This window comes from Bombina bombina, chromosome 4, assembly GCF_027579735.1.
Source record: "Bombina bombina isolate aBomBom1 chromosome 4, aBomBom1.pri, whole genome shotgun sequence".
Lineage (NCBI taxonomy): Eukaryota > Metazoa > Chordata > Amphibia > Anura > Bombinatoridae > Bombina > Bombina bombina.
Window position 1 is genome coordinate 773,395,683 of NC_069502.1, and position 24,457 is coordinate 773,420,139.

The 24,457-nt window shown below is 36.7% G+C and overlaps 1 protein-coding gene across 15 annotated transcripts in view; it reads right to left on the bottom strand.

Moving 5' to 3' along the window:
- Window positions 1-24,457, bottom strand: part of SIPA1L2 (signal induced proliferation associated 1 like 2) — a 730,143-nt gene that overhangs the window by 343,221 nt on the left and 362,465 nt on the right. For all 15 annotated transcript variants that reach the window (XM_053711127.1, XM_053711126.1, XM_053711122.1 and 12 more), the window contains one exon: window positions 7,081-8,750. In XM_053711127.1, coding sequence (XP_053567102.1) covers window positions 7,081-8,533 — 1,453 coding nt within the window. In that variant the 5' untranslated portion in view covers window positions 8,534-8,750. The remainder of the gene's footprint in view (window positions 1-7,080; window positions 8,751-24,457) is intronic.

Genomic DNA, 24,457 nt, shown 5'->3' on the forward strand with positions numbered 1-24,457 from the left:
TTTTGCATAACCAACACAGTTATAATAATATACTTTTAACCTCTGTGATTATCTTGTATCTAAGCCTCTGCAAACTGCCCCTTTTTTCAGTTCTTTTGATAGACTTGCAGTCTAGCCAATCAGTGCCTGCTCCCAGATAACTTCTCGTGCACGAGCACAGTGTTATCTATATGAAATACGTGAACTAACACCCTCTAGTGGTGAAAAACTGTTAAAATGCAATCTGAAAGAGGTGGGCTTCAAGGTCTAAGAAATTAGCATATGAACCTCCTAGGTTAAGCTTTCAACTAAGAATACCAAGAGAACAAAGCAAAATTGGTGATAAAAGTAAATTGGAAATTATTAATTACATTGTAGCTATCTTAGGGTTTATTTTATAGGTAAGTATTTAGATTTAAATAGGAATATTTTAATTAATAATATTAATATTAATTAGATCTATTTTAATAAGAATTTAGTTAGGGATGTTAGAGTTAGATAGGGTTATTATACTTAATATATATATAATAACGATATTAACCCTAATATAATTAGGGTTGATATAGTTAACATATATATAATATAATAACTATATTAACCCTAATATAATTAGGGTTAATATAGTTAATATAGCTGGCGGCAGTGTAGGGGGATTAAATTAGGGGTTAATATTTTAAAAATAGATGGTGGCGGTGTAAGGGGCTCACTTTAGGGGGTAGGTAAGGTAGATGGCGGCGGGGTAGGTGCTCACTTTAGGGGGTAGGTAAGGTAGATGGCGGCGGGGTAGGGGCTCACTTTAGGGGGTAGGTAATGTAGCTGGCGGCGGTGTAAGGGGCTCACTTTAGTGGGTAGGTAAGGTAGCTGGCGGCGGGGTAGGGGCTCACATTAGGGGGTTATAGATTTAATATAGCTGGCGGCGGGGTCAGGGAGCGGCAGTTTAGGGTTAATAACTTTATTAGGTGGCGGCGGGGTCCGGGAGCAGTGGTTTAGGGGTTAATACATTTTTTATTGTTAGGAGAGTGAGGGGGGATAGGGGATAGAGGGTTAGACGTGTCGGGCTATGTTTGGGAGGCGTGTTAGACAGTACGGGAGATTTAATAACTTTAGTCAGGTTTTGTAGGCGCCAGCAGTTTCTAAAGTGCCGTAAGTCACTGGCGACTCCAGAAATTTGTGCTTACGCAGATTTCTGGACATCGCTGGTTTGTCAGACTTACGGCACTTTAGCCTCTGACGGCGCCGTATATAGGATAGCTCGAGTTGCGAGCTGAAACTGCGGGCGGCGGGGGTTCCCTCGCTTGCGCCGCAAACAACGATCTTTATCGGATCGCGTCCGCTATTGGCTAACATCACCTCATTGATAAAATAGCGTTCTGCCATGGGGAGCCTGAGGCGCTCAGCTCAGGACTGGTAAGTTCTAGCGTTTCACAAATGTTAGGATTTACAATGCAACATATTTAATTTTTTATATATATAAAAAAAAGGCTGGCCAATGGCATAAACATACCCTGCTACATATCCTACCCTATGTAGTTTTTATCAGATAACTGCAAACATTTGTAGTACTGATAAATCCTATTTGTTTAAACAAAACTAAATGTGTTGTTTATCATTCCTATCTATAATTGTAAATTGAGCATTCTAAATATGTTTTATGTTTAGGTATAAAACTGTAGTTTGTTTAGAGAAATGCAAATATAGATATTCATTTATTTGAAATAGAACTCCAGTTATAGAAATGTACCATAGATAAGGAGGGGCAAATGTTTCGCAACATTCAAAAAACGGCACAAATTTTAACACATTCGTTCGTTCGAATCTCGAATGTATACATAACATTCTAACATTCGATTTTCGAATGTTCTGTTTCGAATTTTATGATTACATTCGAAAATATTCTTTTCAAAAAATTCGAATTTAGATTGTAATAGTATTTCTAATGCTTTTTCTTTAAATGTAATATTCGAATTATGCAATATTCTATATAGAAACATTCGAAATGATATATTTGTATCTATTATGTATAAATTTACTAGATTCCCTACCACATGAACTATTGAACTTCTGAATAGTATTTGTTAAATAGAATGTTAAATTTGAAATTTCGAATGTGGACATTCAATATAATTATAAACATTCAAATTCGAAAGTGGCATTCGAAAACTGTAAATAACATTCGATTATAGAATTTTTAAGAATATTCGTTCTTATCAACATTCGGATTTATAATTCGAATTTCGGTAATAACATTTGTTCTACATTCGAAATTTGAAAATTTACACATTCGCCCATGCCCAACTATAGACATTTGAAGTAAGGATCTTGTATGCATGAAACACATGCTTCAAAATAACTTTACTGAAACATGATTACATAACTAAAATTAAATGTGACAGTTTGTGCCACACATTAGTTTTCAGGAAAGATTGGAAAGCTTATGCCATTAAATAAAACATTAAGAAATAACCATCATAATTAGATTCTTGAAAACTGAGTAAATTACATATCTGAGCATGTAAGAGGAAATCACTTTATATTTTCTCATTTGTAATTTCCTTATAGTTAAGTATAATTTGACATTACTATTAAAAATAAGCAGATAGGACTTGTCATGAATAGCATTAGCCATAATGCAAGCTGTATATTAAATTAAGAGCAGTGATATCTTATAGTTTAAAATTATATGTTTAAAATAAATGGCAGCTCTAATCGGTGTCTTATACCATTACAGTGTAAAACCAACCAAGGCTGTTCTAGGGCACTGCTTTCAACTCCCATGTATTACTTGTAGCAGCCCTAAACCTTAAAGGGATATTTTACACTAGATTTTTCTTTGCATAAATGTTTTGTACGTGATCCATTTAAATAGCCCATCTGGGAGTGTTTTTGTAAAAATGTATAGTTTTGCTTCTTTTTAATAACATTGTGCAGATTTTCAGATCTTCTAACCAAGCCCCAATTCTTTAGATGTATACTGATGTCTACAGACTACTGGTTGTGTAATAGGTCTTTTCATATGCAGGGGAGGGGGGGTCTGTTTTTCCTGCTTTCACTGGGTGTCCCGGCCTAATATCATCAACAGTGCTAAATTGGGCGCTTCTAAGTACATTTTAAAAAAGGTTTTATACTGGATGTTAAGATCAGTATCTGTGCATATTCTTCTTTATAGTAGTGCCTATAACATGTAGTTATATGAAAATTGGTGTATACTGTCCCTTTTAAACGGACATTCAATGCTAAAAAAAAAAAAAAGTGCTAGATAGAATGATTTATTTGCCTAAGAAAAATATGCAGATGCATTTTATAAATTTGTATTATTATTTAAATAATGGGAAAAAAATTAGTGTTGTAACCTAGGTTTCATTCTCTGCTGAGGCCAGCTAGGGACAGATATAAATGCATCACAAGAGAGCGTAGCCAATGACTGTATGGAATATAGAAGTGTTAAAGTCTGATTTGCATTTTCACTTTTAATAAGAATTAGCCGACAGTTTTCAGAATTAAAGTGATGGTAAATCCGAACGTTTTTGAAACACTAGGATTTACCAGTGCAACAAATAAAGGGGACTTTCAGTCATGAAGTATAAAATACTTCATGCAGAAAGTTCCTTTATTTGCTTGTAGCATTATGCTCTGCTGGCATGTTTTCATACTTGTTATGTAGCAGGGTTAGCCTTGAGAAGCCAGCAGGGTGCATTTCAAGTTCTGAGAAATAGAAAATCCTCTAAGCTGAGTTACATGAAAATGGGCAAAATAAATATAAAGCCTATATTTTAAGGACTGATATAAACTCATCTGAAGAGATGAGCTAACCAAAAATATTATCCCATTTTGCTGATCTGTTTTTTTTTCTGTAGCCTATTTTTCCCTTTTTTTCTGTTATTCAGTTATGTGCTATGTAATACCAAAAAAATTATTCCCAATAAAAAAAAAAATCTCACGCTGTTTACTGTCGCTAATAACATGAAAATGGGGCAAAATAAATATTGAAAGTATATTGCAAAGTGGTTTCATTATGCATAACATTTAATATCAAAATCATTACAGTGTTCACTGTCCCTTTAAAGGGACAGTAAACTCAAAAAAATTGTTCATGATTTAAATAGGGCATGTAATTTTAAACAACTTTCTAATTTACTTTTATTACCAATTTTGCTTTGTTCTCTTGGTATTCTTAGTTGAAAGCTAAATCTAGGAGGTTCATATGCTAATTTCTTAGACCTTGAAGACTGCCTCTAATCTGAAAGCATTTTGACAGTTTTTCACCACTAGAGGGCATTAGTTCATGTGTTTCATATAGATAACATTGAGCTCAGGCACGTGAAGCTCCTAGGAGTCAGTACTGATTGGCTAAAAATGCAAGTCTGTCAAAAGAACTGAAATAAGGGGGCAGTTTGCAGAGGCTTAGATACAAGGTAATCACAGAGGTAAAAAGTATATTATTATAACTGTGTTGGTTATGCAAAATTGGGGAATGGGTAATAAAGGGATTATCTACCTTTTTAAACAACAAAAAATCTGGTGTTTACTGTCCCTTTAAGCTTCTCTCCTCTACTTATACATCAATTTGCAGGAATGTCTCTAATATGAGGTGGATCTCTCTATCCTTAATATTTTGCATTTTATTTAGAACTGCAGCAGATAGGCTGTGCTGTTCGAGTTGTTGAACTTTCAGCTTCAAATCATATTTCCTAAGTTGACCAACAACTAATAGGATTATCTGCATATCACCTGCAAACTCTGAACTGCAGATTTTTCCGTAGCATTAAAGGGACACTAAACCCAATTTTTTTCTTTTATGATTCAGATAGAGCAATTTTAAGCAACTTTCTAATTTACTCCTATTATCAAATTTTCTTCATTCTCTTGCTATCTTTATTTGAAAAAGCAGGAATCTAAGCTTAGGAGTCGGCCCATTTTTGATAAATGGATAATAGAAGTAAATTAGAAAGTTGCTTAAAATTGCATGCTCTTTCTGAATCATGAAAGAAAAAATGTGGTTTTAGTATCCCTTTAACTAGCAATTTCTTTTGTGGTATTAAAATGTTCAATATAGGTGGCCGTTTTAACTGGCAAAAGCATCTATTTCAAATGACAAAATAAGGTTAATTATTTTTTTTGTTTTTTAAACAAAGAATTTCAACTTGCCCAGAAAATGGAGATAGACTCCCAATCATGTCCACCTCATGGCTGGACAGAAATAGGAGGAGTCAACAGCCCTCAGGAGAGGGGTTCTCACTGGTAAATATTACCAGGGAGGGCCAAGATATAGGAGTTTCTCGGTCCTATGCTAAAGCACCTCAGGCAAGATCATAATTCCCTGCCAGGGCTAGTCAGCTGCTCGCTCATTGTGACTAACTGACTTGTACTCCGGTAGAAAGAAAACTTAGAATCTGGCAGTTAGTGACAGTTGAGGATAGACTGGAGTAGGGAAATGCTGATATACAGTGCCACAGGGAACATGACAGGTAAAGTATATAGCAATGTGAAAAAGTGTCAGAGAGACATGCAGCAGATATAGAATCATAGTGACATATCACAAGGGAAATGTGCCAGGTTAAGTGTTTTCTAATCAAGTATGCCACAATGAAATGAGCCTGATAAGCTGCATATGTGATGAAGTTATAAGATGCATCACATATTTTTTCTCTTGTAAGTGAGATGATATTAAAAGGACTAAATGTACTTGAAAATGGTTATTGTTTAAAAATATTGATAATCCCTTTATTACCTATAAACCAGTTTTGCATAACCAACATTGTTATATTAATATACTTATTACCTCTGTGATTACCTTATATCAGTGCTTTTTACAGACTTGCCATTCAGCCAATTAGTGCTGATTCACAAATAACTCCACTGGAGTGAGCACACCGTTATCTATATGGCACACATGCACTAGCACTGTATAGCTGTAAAAAGCTTATAAATTGCACTGAGATAAGAGGCGGCTTTCAAAGGCTTAGAAATCAGCCTTTGAAGCCTACCTTGGTTTAGCCTTTAACAAAGAACACAAAGCAAATTTGATTAATATAAATTGGGCAGTTGTTTAAAATTGCATGTCATATCTGAATCATGAAAGTTTATTTCTGACTTTATTGTCCCAGAATTATACGCGTTATGTGTTTTCTCTATAAAGTTGCTTTAATATTTGTTGCTCCAATATTTCCAAAGTTTGCTGCATTTTCATTTATTGAAAACAGAAATATACACCTGCAACAAATTTCTCACATTCTGGGATATGCACAATTGCCTTTTTTTTTTTTTTTAACTGAATGCATTTTGGTTACTTAGGGCAAAAATATATGCTTGTAGGGATACCTGCTACGAAATGGTTGAGATGTACTGGCTTGCTGAACAATAAACACCTTGAAATGTTAATATAAAATATTTAGTTATACATAGTAAAACACAGTTGCATCATACTTTAATTATTTTGCACCCTATCCATCTAATTTAGCTCTGAAGGCCAACTCTGCTACATGCATGTCCCTAATTGGATTTAAAAGATAACAACTGCAAAACAATGCACTTTATACTACTATAATGACCATGACTAGCCTTGTCAGCTGCAGACTCAAGTCTGGATTGGCTCATCCAAGAAAGGAAACTTATCAGAATATTTAAATAAATGTTTAGGCTTGGTTGATTATTAACAGAAGTGTCTTGTAGTTACAAGGTGTTTATTGTCCCTTCAAAATTCTTTACCCATATTTATTTTGTGGCCTTTTTCTCATCTCCTTTTTAATAATTTCTCCCTAAAACTATACTCCATAGTCAAAGTGAGGTCTTACCAAGAATTTATATAGGCTTTGTTCTCTTGCATCCATGTCTCTTTTTAAACATGTAACAGGAGGTAAATGCATATCTATATTAATTAATTATTACATTAATTATACGAGTGTGCTTGTACTGCTATACTGATATATATATATATATATATATATAAATAAAAAAGAAAAGATGGAGTTTAATGTACCTTTAACTAAATAGCAAATGTATGTGCATTTACTTAGCATAATACTGTATTAACTTAGCATAAAACTGTAAAGGATAGACAAGACTAGAAATAATATTTACTATATTAGATAAAGGGAAACTTACCTTTTCCATAAAAGTGCTTCCGATAATAGTATGCACCAAGGTCAATGTGCTCTATGATGTAGCGTTTCACTTTTTCCCTGTGCACAGGCTGGATCTCCCTTGGCACTTCCAACACAGAGACACCAGCATTAGTGCAATGGGAGCTGAGCGAAGACTCAAAAGAACAGTTTTCACCTGCTGGTAAAGAGGATGAGTTGGCCCTTGAAAGTGCAATCCTCCTGTCCCCTTCTCCACCAATCTCATTTCTAAAATAAGGACAACTCAAAACAATGTCATTACTTTTTCCATCGCCGTCATCAGCTTCAGGATTATCTTTAGGGTTCAAGTCTTCCTTACTACCCAAAGGTGATTCACAACTCCCAGTTTGACCACCAGATCCAGGTGACTGGGAAGCAGCAGATGCCCCTGTTGTAACGTTTTTGCGTTTTGCCATATTGGTGCGTGTTGCCATGGCTTCACTTATGTTAAAAAGAATGCTCTGAACATCATAATGTGCAAAACATTTTTGGCATGTTCCGAGGTGTAAACTTTTTTCAAACCTTCCATCATCCAGATCAAAAGAGAACTTTATAGAGTCATGCTCACTTTTCACAGCCCTTAACTTTCTAAATAAAGAGGGCTCAACAGCTTCAGTCTTTAAGCGCCTTTTAAATAGTTTGTCTCGGTCTCTCCCAAGTAACAAAGCACCATCTATGTAATCTAAACCAGAAATCCTGACAAATTCACCTCGTGATATCTGAGCCGCTGCATGCAAACTAGGAGAGACTGTAGAATCACAATGAAACACCTCAGAAAATGAAAAAGGTGCCAAGTTCTTGTGCTCAATATTTTCCACTCTGTAACCCCTAAGCATTGCAAAAAAATTCTCTCCGGATAAACCTTGTCTATCTATTGAAGATGTGCTTCCATACTCCCTGTGCAAGGCTGCCCCGGTATTCGGATTAACTGCATTTTGATCAAGTACATCATCTGTATCAATATCACTGATGGTAACATCACTGTTGCTTCTTTGTCTTATAGGATGTAGTCCTCTGTGGGGAGAATGGCTAAAGATATCGCCAATGGAGTATTTTGTCTCTGCAAACTCCAAATCAAAGGCTTTTTCATTAAGTATATCAGAATTGTCACCTTGTCCATTGGATATTACTGTCGCCATGCTGTCATAGCTGCTTTGTGCTCTACTTTCCCATGCTGCCTTACTACACATTTCTTTTTTAGGAGGCCACTCTGAAACACGTGCTCGTACACCCATCTTGGGCATTGCAGGGGTTCCATTATTTTGGCCAGGAGAATCCGCTTTTCCAGATGGTGGAGGACCCATATTACCATTTAAGGCCTTAAATTTCCTTGCAAAAAAATCATCTGACTGCATGTTATTACCAGGTTCCATAAAATTCAGTGAGGGTCGACTAGAATTAAATTTGTCGTCTTGGAGGAAATTTGGATCATTCATGTCCAAAGAGTTTAAAAAGGGCACCTAGTCTTCACGTAAGACTGGTGCCATATCTGTTACATGATTATTCTTGCACTGGCACAAAATTAATGCCTGCAAACTGAATAATTTTGGGCGTTCCAACATTCCAAACTGCAATACCGAATGTAAGTATATTTGCATCTATTACATTTTTATGGAAATCAACTTGTTTCTTCAGTTGGTTGATTATCTTTACCTGTATTGAAGAAAGAAAACAATAATTAATTTATACTCTTAAAAAATAGATCTGCTTTTAGCATAAAAGAGACAGTAAAACCTTGTAATCACAACAATTTTCTGCAGTCTGAAAGTTATTAAAAGACATAAAAGGGACATTTTACACTAGATTTTTCTTTACATAAATGTCTTGTAGATGATCCATTTATATAGCCCATCTGGTAGTGTTTTTGTAAATATGTATAGTTTTGCTTATTTTTTAAGAACATTGTGCTGATTTTCAGACTCCTAACCAAGCCACACAGTGTCAGATGTATACAAACGTTTACAGACTACTGCTGGCTCCTGTTTATGTTATCTGTCTTTTCATATACAGGGGAGGGAGTCTTCTCTTCTAACAAACTGTGCGGCATAGGTGGCAGCTCTGTAAGCAACACTATCCTACCATTGTTTTTTTAGTTGCACCTTAGCCCCGCCCACTTCTTCTTGCAGCACGCTAAAATGTATACAGTCTGTAATCCTGTACCATCAGCATGCATGTCCGGGAGAGGAGGTGAGAGGAGGTGAGAGGAGCTGGCGTTTTGCTCCCTGACATTTGTGTGCTTGATTTAAACTTCTCCCTCTGTGCTCTGGCCACACTTAGCTCAGGGATCTTCTCCTGCAATAAGGCTCTAATTGAGCAGAGTTTAGGTGAGGGATGGGGCACACAGACAGCAAGAGACACTAGAAGAACCGGGAACCAGGTTATGTTTTATTATATTATATTGCCGCCTGTGTCCTTATGCATGCATCTGCCACTAGCCGGTGAACCCTGCTGCCTCCTGAGCTGTCTGTCACAGTAAGCAGCCAGTGAGATAAACACTGCAAGTCCTCCTCTGTGCCTGACAGTAAAGCCTCTATCACTATTTGCCTAATTAGTAGGAAGATACTTTTAATTGCTGTATTTTTTTAATAATATTGTTTCCCTGATCTCCTAATTCTCCCAACCAAAATGTTATTACACCCCCATACTATCACCCAATGTGTAAGCAACTGGGGAGGATCCTGTGACATCTGTATGTCACATGACCAGTGGCTGCACTGCTGTCAGGAATATTGCTCATGCATGCTTTTCTTGGGTGAGTTTGATACATTTTTTTGCTATGGGGAGCTCAGCATGAGTTATTATTTTTGTGAGTTTTTGAGACAGCTTCTGAATGTCAGTGTTGCTGCCTGTTTCTGTGAGAGTGTGTGAGACACCTTGTGTTTGAGAGTGAGATCTGTATGTGTTAGTGTTAGAGAAACCATCTGTAGAAAAGAGAGCATTTTTTGTATGTGTGAGAGAATTTGTGTGTATGGCAGAGAGAGCATCTGTGTAAGACAGCATGTGTGTGTTTGTGAGAGAGCATATGTGTGAGACAGCGTGTGTGAGAGAGAGAGAGCATGTGTGTGAAATAACATATGTGTTACAGAATGTGTGAGATAGCATGTGTGTGTTACAGCATTAGTGTGTGTGTGTACAACGTGTGTGTGTTACAGCACGTGTGTGTTTGTGAGAGAGCATATGTGTGAGACAGCGTGTGTGAGAGAGAGAGAGCATGTGTGTGAAACAACATGTGCGTTACAGAATGTGTGAGATAGCATGTGTGTGTGTTACAGCATTAGTGTGTGTGTGTACAGCGTGTGTGTGTTACAGCATGTGTTTGTTTGTGAGAGAGCATATATGTGAGACAGCGTGTGTGTGAGAGAGAGAGCATGTGTTTGAGACAGCATGTGTGTGTCTGTGAGAGAGCATATGTGTGAGACAGTGTGTGTGTGTGTGAGAGAGAGCATGTGTGTGAAACAACATGTGTGTTACAGAATGTGTGTGTGACAGTGTATGTGAGACAGCATGTTTGTGTTACAGCATGTGTGTGTTTGTGAGAGCATATGTGTGAGACAGCGTGTGTGAGAGAGAGAGAGCATGTGTGTGAAATAACATATGCGTTACAGAATGTGTGAGACAGCATGTGTGTGTGTTACAGCATTAGTGTGTGTGTACAGCGTGTGTGTGTTACAGCATGTGTGTGTTTGTGAGAGAGCATATGTGTGAGACAGCGTGTGTGAGAGAGAGAGAGCATGTGTGTGAAACAACATGTGCGTTACAGAATGTGTGAGATAGCATGTGTGTGTGTTACAGCATTAGTGTGTGTACAGCGTGTGTGTGTTACAGCATGTGTGTGTTTGTGAGAGAGCATATGTGTGAGACAGCGTGTGTGTGAGAGAGAGAGCATGTGTTTGAGACAGCATGTGTGTGTCTGTGAGAGAGCATATGTGTGAGACAGTGTGTGTGTGTGTGAGAGAGAGCATGTGTGTGAAACAACATGTGTGTTACAGAATGTGTGTGTGACAGTGTATGTGAGACAGCATGTTTGTGTTACAGCATGTGTGTGTTTGTGAGAGCATATGTGTGCATATATGTGTGTGTGTGAGAGAGCATATGTGTGAGATAGCATATATGTATGTGTGTGTGTATGAGAGAAAGCTTATGTGTGAGACAGCATGTGTGTGTGAGAGAGCATATGTGTAATGCAGTATATGTAAGAGAGAGCATATGTGTGAGACGACATGTATGTGAGAAAGAGCATCTGTGTGAGACAGCGTGTGTGTGTGAGAGAGAGAGCATCTGTGTGAGAGCATATGTGTGAGAGAGAGAGCATGCGTGTGTGAGAGAGAGCATGTGTGTGAGACAGCGTTTGGTAGTCATATCCCAAAAAACTCCTTAGAAGTATTTTTTTAACTCACATAGACGAAATGTGAGAAATAACGTATATATCATACAATCACTCCATAAACATATACCAAATACACTGCATATATAATTTGAGGAATATACGGTATGCTAATAAAATAGTTTTTTACCATTTGCCAATAAAAAAAAAAAATATGGTCACCTTATGTATACTGTCCCTTTAACACCTTGTGTGCTGCAACCATTTTTCAATGGTCAAACTCCCCCCCCCCCCCCCCACACTTCCCTTATTTGGAGAAGCCAATGCAGACGGAAAGAAGGCAGGGCTTGCCACTGCTATGTGCACAACAACTAAAGAATAGTAACTACTCACTATGTTATTGCATTTCATCCTGTTCTTGCAGCTCTTTTCAAATCAGCTCTCCTGTTTTAAAAGCTTAACGGTGCAGATACTGAAGCTCCTCCTCTTTGTACTGGGGGTTGCCATCTTGGAGCTCAGGTATTCTCACAGCCTGTGACAGAAGTTTTTTACACTCACAGAAAAATGAGGTTGGGAACATTTTAACAACTGTATAAAGTGCTTCAGATTGGTGTGTATGATACAAAGCAGGAGCTGTACATTTTGCAGCTGCTGCTGTGCTATACATTATTGTTGAGTGCTTTTTAAAATCTATTTTGTTTAACTGTGAAACTGAGTATAAAAATGCAAAAAATGTAAAGCTCACACAATGCATCATGCAACACTAACTCCAAGCATATGATAGAGCTGTAAAAAAGTGGCCAATATTAGAGATCTGTCAGTGTGCACAGCTTGTGTCATAGGCTGTGAGAATACACGAGCTGCAAGATGGTAGCACCCAGTATGAAGCGCTGGAGCTTTTAAAACAGGAAAACTAATCTGAAAAGAGCTACAGGAACAGGATGAAATGCAATAACATGGTGAGTAGTTACTATTCTTTTGTAGTTGTCCTCAGCAGTTTAATATCACTTTAATACAATATCCATTGTTTGGCTTTAGAAGAAATGAGAAGATAAACTGCAAATGAGACAGATATGTGGCAAGGTTAGTCTTATGAAAAAAGGTTGAAAAATAATGACAATATATTGAAAAGTTGTTTTACTATGTATAATTGAACCTTTTATGTTACAATCTCAAAGTCTTCATTGTCCCTTTAAGAAAAAACAAAATGTTAATCAAAGGACAGTGGTATTTTAACCCATCTGGATCAGGAAAATAATTTATAACATTCTCAAAGAAGTGCTATATAATTTAATATTTGGAATAACAAATAACAAATGTTGCTATTTAAAGGACAAACAAATTTAATGAAGAGATTTAATAACAAAAGTGATGAATGATAGTAAAGTGTGTGCTGTAATATTAATATATTATAGATCTTCCCTTAGAGGTTGTATTTTCTCTACAGTGGTTAGTATTAACATTATGCTTTGTAACATTTGCCTAACATGGATTTTTTTTCTCTCTAGAAGCCTGCAATGCTACTTGGCTATAGTCATCTATTACCCACTAAGGAGCGTATTATGTTTAATTTGTTACCTCTGCAGACATAGCAAAACACATTTACATTTTGTCAAACACTGTTTAACAACCACTGTGTTCCTGGAACAAAATGAAATGCATTTTCTGAAGGCTGGACATTTTCAAATGGAAAGGACATACAGTTTTTTAATACCATTTTTTTTTAGAAAGAATAAAGCTGTGTATATTTGTGCATATGTATGGGTGTGTGTGTATATATATATATATATATATATATATATATATATATATACACACACACACACACATATATACACATATACACACACACACACATATATATATATATATACACACACACATACTTACATATACATACAGCACAAGAGAACCGCACTCACTGGACTTTTAAAGTGTAGCAAATTTATTTGAGTAGTGACGTTTCAGGGAAAACAATCCCCTTCCTCACACACACACATACACACACACACACACATATATATATATATATATATATATATATATATATATATATATATATTACATTTACATTTAATATCCCTTTAAGTAAAAGCTACAGTCACAGTCAAGGACAAAATGTAAAGTAGAAAGAGGTCACAGTCAAACATGACCCCCAGGCAGCCAGCTGAGAGATGCACGGATGACTCTTTTCATTGGTACAACTGGCATATTGATTTTGTCGAAAGGAAATTAGCAAAGCCAATGACAAAAGAAAAAACAAAATCTACTCATGTATAAAAGGAAACTAAAAAGATAGAAAAAGGTGCATCACACACATACGTAGACATGAGCACTGCACCTCTATAGAGTCTGCACCTCTATACACATGCACACACATTTAGCCACCAATCGGTAAGCACTTCCCAGGTGCTGAACCAAAGATGGGACGGCTCGTAAGCTTACATTCCTGCCTTTTCAAATAAAGATAGCAATAGAACAAAGAAAAAATGATAATAGGAGTAAATTTAAAAGTTGCTTGAAATTGCATGCTCTATCTGAATTATGAAAGAAAAAAATTGTGTTCAGTATACCTTTAAAATAACAGTGTTGGTTGAGCAAAACTGGGGAATAGGTAATAAAGGGATTATCTAACTATTTAAACAATAACAATTTTCAAGTAGACTATCCCTTTAACATCATTTTACCTACAATTAATTTTCAGTAGCCAAACTTCACCCATCATTTGCCTTATTTGGAGGAGCCAAACTAGGCTTTATTCCACAGATATCAAGGGTAGCCACTGTCATAAAGTTAATATAAAGAAACATTTTTGCAGTTGTTATCCGATAAAGACAATTAGGAAAATATATGTAGCAGAGTTAACCTTGAGAAGAGAGCAGGTGCATTTCAAATTCTGAGATTTACAAATTGCTTAATTTTCAGGGCTAAATTACATGGAAAAAAAGGACAATATAAATAATGAAAATATATTGCAGAGTTGATTCACATTCATTTTTAAACAACTTTTCAATTTACAATCAATTTCACTTCTCTTGGTAGTCTTAATTGAAGGAGCAGCAATGCACTACTGTGAGAAAGCTCAAAACATCAGTAAGCTGACAATTTATGTACGGCCACCAATTAGCAGCCAGCTTCCAGCTCCTGAGCCTGCCTAGATATCCTTTTCAGCAAAGTATACCAAAAGAACTAAGCAAATTAGATAATTGAAGTAATTTGCAAAGATGTTAAAAATAGCATGCTTTATCTAGATCATAAAAGAACAATTTGGGGTTTCATGTAAATTGGTACACTTACCTATATGCAGGGTAAAATTTTTGTTAACAGAATAAATATTTTGAAAGATAATAACCTGGAATGCAAAACATTTGGAATTTGGGGTCCTTATCTATGAGCAAACTTCCATAACTAATATATTAAGCATGCTATGTCACCTGCATATTTCCATCTCTTATCTAACACTGATTTAATTTAAAGGGACATTAAACACTAAATAAATACTAGATAGAATGATACATTCAAATAAAATATTAGTCTGAGCATTGCATGTAATTTTATTAGTTTAAATATTGTCAAAATAAGTGTACATTTTTAGTGTCTATAAAACAATGAGAGCTGCCATGTTGTAACTTAGGTTACCTTCACTGCTGTGACCAATGAGGGGCAGTTGTAAATAGGTCACTAGAGTGTGCAGCCAATGGCTGTGTGGAATATAACAGTGTTTAACACTTCCATTTCTAACAGAAACTGAAAAGCTCACAATTTCAGAATGGAATTACAGGAAAAGGTGAAAAAATAAATAATGAAAGTATATATTTTTTTATTATTTATTACCATCTCAAAATGTTTACTGTCCCTTTAAGAAACCAAAAGAAAGAGGCAAATTTGCACACACTGTATATGCCGTCATGTGTTTTCCACTGTTGATAAAGGATATGAGGATCTGATGTCTAGAAGACATAAACAAATGTCACTAGCTTGACAAAATCTTAGGAATTTATAAACTGTTTACAAAACATGAATGAGCTGATCCCATTTTCAAAGTCCTGTCACTTGGAAGGATTTACGTAATTAGCAACAGCTGAATCATTTGTAACAGTGCGGTAAAAATACAGCTCCTATGTTTAAATTGTAGACAGTAAATATAATTATTATTTTATTGTTCAAAGTTAAAATAGAGTAATTTGACAGAAAATGTTTTCAGTTTCTAGCTAGCTGATCAGGTGATATCTAGTGTGAAGAAAGTGACAGCTATTTCTATTGTAACATTTTTCCAAGCTTGAATGGGCAGCTTTCAGTTTGCCCAGGCAACCATGTCCTGGATATTTGCCCAGGGAGGAGGGGACAATACTTTAAACCCACTGGGGCCTATGCTGAAGCCAGGAAAATTACTTCCATTTACTAGGAGTGCAGGTAATAGAATGAATGATTAAGAAATCAACTGGCTGGGAAGAAATATATACAGAGTTCTTGAAGTGTTGAAAACAAATAGTAATGTATTCAAATGCATGCAAATAGTTCTTTAAGCACCACTTGGATTGCATTTTTCCTGTGTTTGATACCTCCCAAGTCAGACACAGTATTTACGGCTTTTCCTTAAAAGTGATTGTACCGTTTAAAGGGACAGTCAAGTCCAAAAAAACATTCATGATTTAAACAGGGCATGCAATTTTAAACAACTTCCCAATTTACTTTTATCACCAATTTTGCTTTTTTCTCTTGGTATTCTTAGTTGAAAGCTAAAACTAGGAGGTTCATATGCTAATTTCTTAGACCTTGAAGACTGCCTCTAATCTGAATGCATTTTGACCACTAGAGGGCATTAGTTCACATGTTTCATATAGATAACATTGAGCTCATGCACCTAGGACTGAGCACTGATTGGCTAAACTGCATGTCTGTCAAAAGAACTGAAATAAGGGGGCAGTCAGCAGAAGCTTAGATACAAGATAATTACAGAGGTAAAAAGTATATTAATATAACTGTGTTGGTTGTGCAAAACTGGGGAACGGGTAATAAAGGGATTATCTTTCTTTTTAAACAACAAAAATTCTGGTGTTGACTGTCCCTTTAATGAATTACTGCCCAGTGTCTAAAAATAATCTTAAAAACATGGGCACTTTAATCTTCTTTTTTTAAAATACCATTGTGTTATGGTAAACATGCCGCCGTTCCTCCGTCAGCATCTCTTCCTATATTGAGCAGGTCGATAACGAATCCGGCTTCATCCAATCATTGTGTGCCCCCTTTAGCGTCCAGCTCGTGGGGCACGTAATGATGTGAGGAAGCGGATTTGTCATCGATATGCTAAATACAGTAGGATATGCGGGCGGAGGAATGGCGTTATGTTTGTCATAAATATTTTTAAAAAGAAGAGTCTTTGTAAAGTTGAATGAATTAAAGTGCCTATGTTTTTAAGATTAGTTTTAGATACTAGGCAGTAATTCACTAAACTTTACAATCACTTTAAATAAAAAAATAATTCAAATAACCCTTTGACTGATAAGCCATTTCCCACCTGTCTGTTAAGCTGGTTTTGAGCTTTTTGTTTCTGTTCGCGTTTAAACACTTTTAGAAGTAAAGTTTGAACTATAAAAACTATATATTGTTTTTTTCAGCAGACCCAGCAGATTCAAAATATACCATTATTATATGTGTATGTATCATCAGGTTTAACCCTTTCGTGACAGGGTTAAAGTGCCTACATCGGAACACCTGTTCCGATGTAGACAAATTGAAACTACGCGATCGTGCATACGATCGCGAGATTTCAATTATTGGATCGCATCTGGGGGGTGTCCCTACAACCCTAGGAACGCCCTCCAGACCGCAATCAAGTCCTTGAAGCACAGAAGGCTTCAGGACAGCCGTTTGTTATGACGTTCTATTCCGTCATAATGGCTTTAAAGCCCAGTGTAAATATGACGGAATAGAACGGCATAACGGCGTTAAAAGGTTAAAAAATAACATATAAAGTGTTTAATTTTTTTACTCCTAAATCAATAAATAATAGAATGTAATTTTATTTTTCTAAGCTTAATCATCAAAAATTCTGTGGATAAATATTTGTAGTAGGTAACCTTTCTGAAATAAGCAGAAATTAAGAAAATGTCACTGTTTTTTCCTTACTGTTTTATTGCAGGCATTTTAATTTGATAAATTATCAAAAACAGCATCTTAGAATTTACTGTACTGTTTTCAGCAATTAAATAGTTCTAGCCACCTGAGAAATTAAAATGTGGTACACAAAGCATACATTTTCCGGAACTACACCCCTTGGTGCATCAAACGAGGGGCTACAAGTATTTCTAGCATCAATTTGGGGTGCGCAGCAACTAATGGAATTACGTTGCATTGCTTAAAAAAAAAAAATTCTAAGCAAAGAGCCATATTATACATGGTCTATTTTTGTGCTAGCAATACATGTAGCCCCTCATTTGATGTGTCAAGGGGTGTACTTTCCAAAAATGTGTACTTATTTAATGTATCTTAATTTCTCAGGTGGCTACAGCTGTCTGATTGCAGACATAACCCCGTGAAGTTGAAAGACTATTTTTTTTAATTCTCTTTACAAAATAAATAGATATTTTTAAAGGAATTATGTCACTCTAAAATATGTAATTTTTATTGCAAAAAATACTTAAGTTTTGAAAGATGGAGAGAGCTGCGTAAAGAGGGTGTTTTACTCCTCGTCCACGCATGCTAAAAGGATAATTATTTTTAATAGTATTCCTCTACCATTTATTAATTTGTAACCACATTATCCAGGTGATCTTGGGATTACAAATATAATATCGGTCCATATTGTAAAAGGGAATGCGACATTTCTTAGCTAGGTGATCACTCTCTTATCATTTCCCGCCTTGACTATTGCAACTCCATCCTCTCTGATTTCCCTAGCTGCTGTCAATCTCCTTTACAATCCATAACGAATGCCTCTGCCAGGCAAATCTTCCTTACACGTCGCTCCACATTTGCTGCACCTCTTTGCATATCCCTTTACTGCCTTCCTCTAGCCTCCAAATTTAAAACCCAACATCCTGACCCTGACATTCAAGGCCCTCAATAACACTGCTCCACCCAATATCTCTTGGGGCCGATTTATCAATATCTGGCAGACATTACTGAATGCAGACAGCATACACTGTCGGCATTTAACATTGCACAAGCAGTTCTAGTGAACTGCTTATTCAATGCCGCCCGCTGCAGATTCGAGGCCAATCGGGCGTCAATCAACCCGATCGCATTGGATCAGGGGATTAATGTCCGCAGCCTCAGAGGCAGCAGACTAGTCTTAAGGCCGCTGCTTCTTAACTCCTGTTTCCGGCAAGCCTAAAGGCTCGTGTGGAAACAGGGGTATTTTGTCCCATTCGGGCCATGATAAATCAGCCCCCTTGTCTCCAGATACTCTCCCTTCCGTCCCTTTTGCTCTGCTCATGATTTTCTTCTCTCTTCCTCTCGTTATCTCCTCACATTCTCATCTACAGGACTTCTCCAGCCTGGCCCCTATTTTGTGAAACTCTCTACCTGTCCACCCGAGTTTTGGGCGAGCTGCATCTGCTGCCCGAATTTAAGATTGCACAAGCAAATGCTTGTGCACCCTGTTCACTAGATCTTGCACAAGACATTAGTCCAGGATGATTTAACTCCACTATCTTGCATGGAGCCTTATAGAAAATTTACACTATAAGATAAATTAAATCATATTGTTTACATTTCTTCTAGGGCGATCACCACCAAGGCTATAAAATCTGCAACAACATTGCATTTATCATATTTAACTCCCCAAATGCATACGTCCCAAAAGTTTCCAAATGCTTTCTATCATGGGGAGGGGACAGATTTTGTAAGCATTGGCTCACAAGCATTTTGTGGGTGTGGCTGTGGAGGAAGGACAGGATGTGACCAGATGTGTGGTAAACGTGTTGGTTTCAACCAGGTGTGTGGCGAATGTTTTCCGGGGTGTGTCATGGATGGGACATGCTGTATCCAGGCTAGAGCTGGGGGAGTCCTTTAAAACCTAGTTTTTCAACCTGTGGTACGTGTACCCCTGGGGGTACTTGGGACATTGGCAAGGGGTACTCTAGGGATTGGCCTTTATTTTTTTTCCTGCTGTAGCTATTGTAAACATGTGTTTCTCATTTCTACCCTCGAGCACTCCTAACTGGCCTAGGTTGAACCACTGCTCAATCACTGATGATTATTATTATTATTAGTTACTTGTAGAGTGCCAACAGATTCCACAGCGCTATAATTGGTAAATTAAATGAAATTGGTAAAACTTTAGATTTTGGCTTGTTAGTGACATATGAGGACTTGAGTTGAGCTTCAATGACATGATCAAGGAAAGTAAGGTAAATTATTGTAACTAAGTGTCACAGAGAGAAGTGGCAGATAAATGTGCCACTGTGAAATAGGTAAAGTGCATTATACTAAAGTGTGACGCAGTAAAACGAGACAGATAAACTGTGTATGAAATGTTTATTAAAAATAGAAAGATGGTACCATACATATTACTTTCCTCATCATGTAGTAAATAGTTAATTTCCTCTTTTTTTAATGTAAGAAGCACACTAATTGCATATAATTATTAATATCAATGGCCTATTTATCTTTTTTTTTATGTGTTCATTATTCTCAGTTTTAATATTGTAAAACATTAAATTCGGGATAACATAACCAAGATGCTGTGGTGGGAAGCATGCACTCAGCTATATTAAAGGGATAGTAAACCCAATTTTTTTCTTTTGCAATTTTAAGCAACTTTCTAATTTACTCCTATTATCAATTTTCTTCATTCTCTTGCTATCTTTATTTGAAAAGGCAGGAATGAAAGCTTTGGAGCTGGCCTATTTTTTGTTCAGTATCCTGGATAGGGCTTGCTGATTGGTGCCTACACTTAGCAATCCAATCAGCAAGCGCAACCCAGGTTCTGAACCTTAAATGGGCTGGCTCCAAAGCTTTTATGTCTTCTTTTTCAAATAAAGATAGCAAGAGAACGGAAAAAAATGATAATAGGGTTTAGTATCCCTTTAACTAACATCAATATAGTAGATTTATTTCTAAATGTACTTTCTGTGATATCATCAGATATACAAATAAATGGGCAGGCCTTAAACAGTTTTCTTTTTAGTCATAAATTAATCAGCAGTCATATAGTATATGCAATTTCACCCTAAGATAGACTTTTCAACTGAGAGGGACAGTTCCTAATTCTGAGCTCTGTCCCGCTGTACCTCTGAGAAAGTCATATGTTCTAATTTGCAGAATTTCCCTTCCCACAGACTGACCAGACACACCCATGATCCTGCCCAATATCCACACCAGTGACCCACCCTGCCCATAAAACAGTGACAGCCTGCGTAACCTCCCGAGTCCCTAATACCTTAATACAAATGTAAGGATATATGCTAAGATATCAAGTTCCTCATGTTGAGTACTGCAAATTATACACTAAAATCAAGCAGAGCCTAGCAGAACTATGGAAAACAAGCTAAAAGATATGTGGTTGATATCAAGCTTGTAAAAAAAAGCCTGTTACAGTAAAAACAAGCTATAAAGATTTTTTTTTGTGTTACTTTGGGCTAAACGAGTTATTCCCATACAATTCAGGAAGCAATTGTCACAATAGCTATTATGTGCCAGGGGGAGGTGAAAGGTTGCAGGAATCATTTATCACTAATAAACTCTAACAGAACCTATTCTTTTATTAAAGGGACACTAAACCCAAATTTTTTTCTTTCATGATTCAGATAGAGCATGCAATTTTAAAGGGACAGTCAACCCAAATTTGCAAATAGGTCATTCTTATAAAGTTGCTAACGACATTTAGTTTGCACTGTAGCATAAAATATGCTACAGTGCAAACTAAATATCGTTAGCAACTTTATAAGAATGACCTATTTGCAAATTTGGGTTGACTGTCCCTTTAAGCAACTTTCTAATTTACTCCTATTATCAAGTTTTCTTTGTTCTCTTGCTATTTTAGGAATTTAAAGCTTCTGAGCCAGCCTATTTTAGGTTCAACACCATGGATAGTGCTTGCTTATTGGTGACTATATTAAGCCAATCAATAAGCAAGCGTAACCAAGGTTCTGTACCAAAAAATGGGCCAGCTCCTAAGCTTTACATTCCTGCTTTTTAAATAAAGATAGCAAGAGAGCAAAGAAAAATAATATGAGTAAATTAGAAATCATTAAATATATTTTTTTTAATTTAGTATCCTTTTAACTTTCAATATCCCAGTAATCTGTCTTCCTTTACAGCTTTGCTTCCTCACTTGTTGGTTTTTATCTTAAATCAGTTGTCGCACACGTATCGTCCAGTTCCACTTGCTGTGCCAGTCAGGTACATCTTATAAAACATATTATACAGATTTCTATAAGGAAGATAAAAATGTAAAAATCAAAGTCTTTACTTTGTTAGATTAAGTCGTACACAACTGAGGCTGTTAGTTTAAAATTTAAAGGGACATGAAACCCAAACTTTTCCTTTGATTGTGCAGATAGAGCATGTGGTTATTATCATTATCATTTATTTGTATAGCGCCACCAAATTCCGTAGCCCTGGGTATAATGATAGGGGTATACAATAACAAGGATTTGTGATAAAATACAAAACATAACAAACCTAAACAAATCTAGTACAGAAGGAAGAGGCCCTGCTCAGAAGAGCTCACAATCTACAGGTTTAGGGTGCAGAGACATAAGGTTGGAGTAGCTTGTCACATCGGTTGTAGTTGCAGAAGTGAGTCAGGCAGTTCATGTATTAGTTTGGGTAGGATGAAAAACAGAGGAGTGATTGTAAGCCTCTCTGAATGGGTGGGTTTTTAAGGAGCTTCTGAAGCTATACAAGGTTGGAGTCTTGTGGAGCGTGGTAGAGAGTTCCAGAGGACAGGAGCAGCACGTGAGGAGTCTTGGAGACGGGATTTGGACGTAGAGATAAGAGGAGTGGAGAGACGTAGGTCAGAGGTTGATCGAAGAGGATGGGATGGGGAATATTTCACGATGAGAGAGGAAATATAGTTGCGAGTAATACTGTTGAGTGCTTTGTAAGTTAGGGTTAATACTTTAAATTGTATTCTGGAGTGTATGGGTAGCCAGTGTAGAGACTGGCAGAGCGGAGCAGCTGATGTAGATTGTTGACTGTGTTTTAATGTGGTTTTAAACAACTTTCCAATATATTTCTATTATTAAATTTGCATTGTTCTCTTTGTATCCTTTATTGAAAAGTATAACCTAGGTAGGTTAAGAAGCAGCAATGCACTGCTGGAAGCAAGCTACTGAGTGGTGGCTGCACATATATGCCTCTTGTCATTGGCTCACCTGTGTTTAGCTAGCTCCCAGTAATGCATTGCTGTTCCTTCAGCATACCTAAAGCTAGGGGAATACTGGTGAAAAGGCAACACAAAACTAGTGTGTGTGTATGTATGTATATATATATATATATATACACACACACATATATATATATATATATATATATATATATATATATATATATATACACACACATATATATATATATATATACACATACACACAAACACACATATATATATACATACACACACAGACTCATAAAAGGCCTGAGGAAAGGTTAACCCCAGAATGTCCCTTTTTTGATTATGGCTGTGTAGGAATAAATACTGAGATTACCTGTTATGATCCTTCTATACATATTTCTATGTGCACCCTGGCAGTTTGTTTGATATATATATATATATATATATATATATATATATATATATATATATATATAATTTTAATGGTTATATATATATATATATATATATATATATATATATATATATATATACACACACACACACAGTATCTCACAAAAGTGAGTACACCCTCACATTTTTGTAAATATTTTATTATATCTTTTCATGTGACAACACTGAAGAAATTACACTTTGCTACAATGTAAAGTATTGAGTGTACAGCCTGTATAACAGTGTAAATTTGCTTTCCCTTTAAATAACTCAACACACAGCCATTAATGTCTAAACCGTTGGCAACAAAAGTGAGTACACCCCTAAGTGGAAATATCCAAATTTGGCCCAAAGTGTCAATATTTTGTGTGGCCACCATTATTTTTCAGCACTGCCTTAACCCTCTTGGGCATGGAGTTCACCAGAGCTTCACAGGTTGCCACTGGAGTCCTCTTCCACTCCTCCATGATGACATCACAGAGCTGGTGGATGTTTGGGGTCGTTATCATATTGGAATATTGCCCTGCGGCCCAGTCTCCAAAGAGAGGGGATCATGCTCTGCTTCAGTATGTCACAGTACATGTTGGCATTCATGGTTCCCTCAATGAACTGTAGCTCTCCAGTGCCAGCAGCACTCATGCAGGCCCAGACCATGACACTCCCAACACCATGCTTGACTGTAGAAAAAGACACTCTTGTCTTTGTACTCCTCACCTGGTTGCCGCCACACACGCTTGACACCATCTGAACCAAATAAGTTTAGCTTGGTTCTCATCAGGCCACAGGACAAGGTCCTAGTAATCCATGTCCTTAGTCTGCTTGTCTTCAGCAAACTGTTTGCGGGCTTACTTGTGCATCATCTTTAGAAGAGGTTTCCTTCTTGGATGAAAGCCATGCAGACCAATTTGATACAGTGTGCAGCGTTTGGTCTGAGCACTGACAGGCTGACTCCCCACCCCTTCAACCTCTGCAGCAATGCTGGCAGCACTCATACGTCTATTTCTAACTTCCAGTGACCAGAATGAGAGAGTGTGAGAGCAATAACACCAAATTTAACACACCTGCTCCCCATTCACACCTTAGACCTTATAACTCTAATGAGTCACATGACACCGGGGAGGGAAAATGGCTAATTGGGCCCATTTTGGACATTTCCACTTAGGGGGTCTACTCACTTTTGATGCCAATGGTTTAGACATTAATGGCTGTGTGTTGAGTTATTTTGAGGGAACAGCAAATTTACACTGTTATACAGACTGCACACTCACTACTTTACATTGTAGCAAAGTGTCATTTCTTCAGTGTTGTCACATGAAAAGA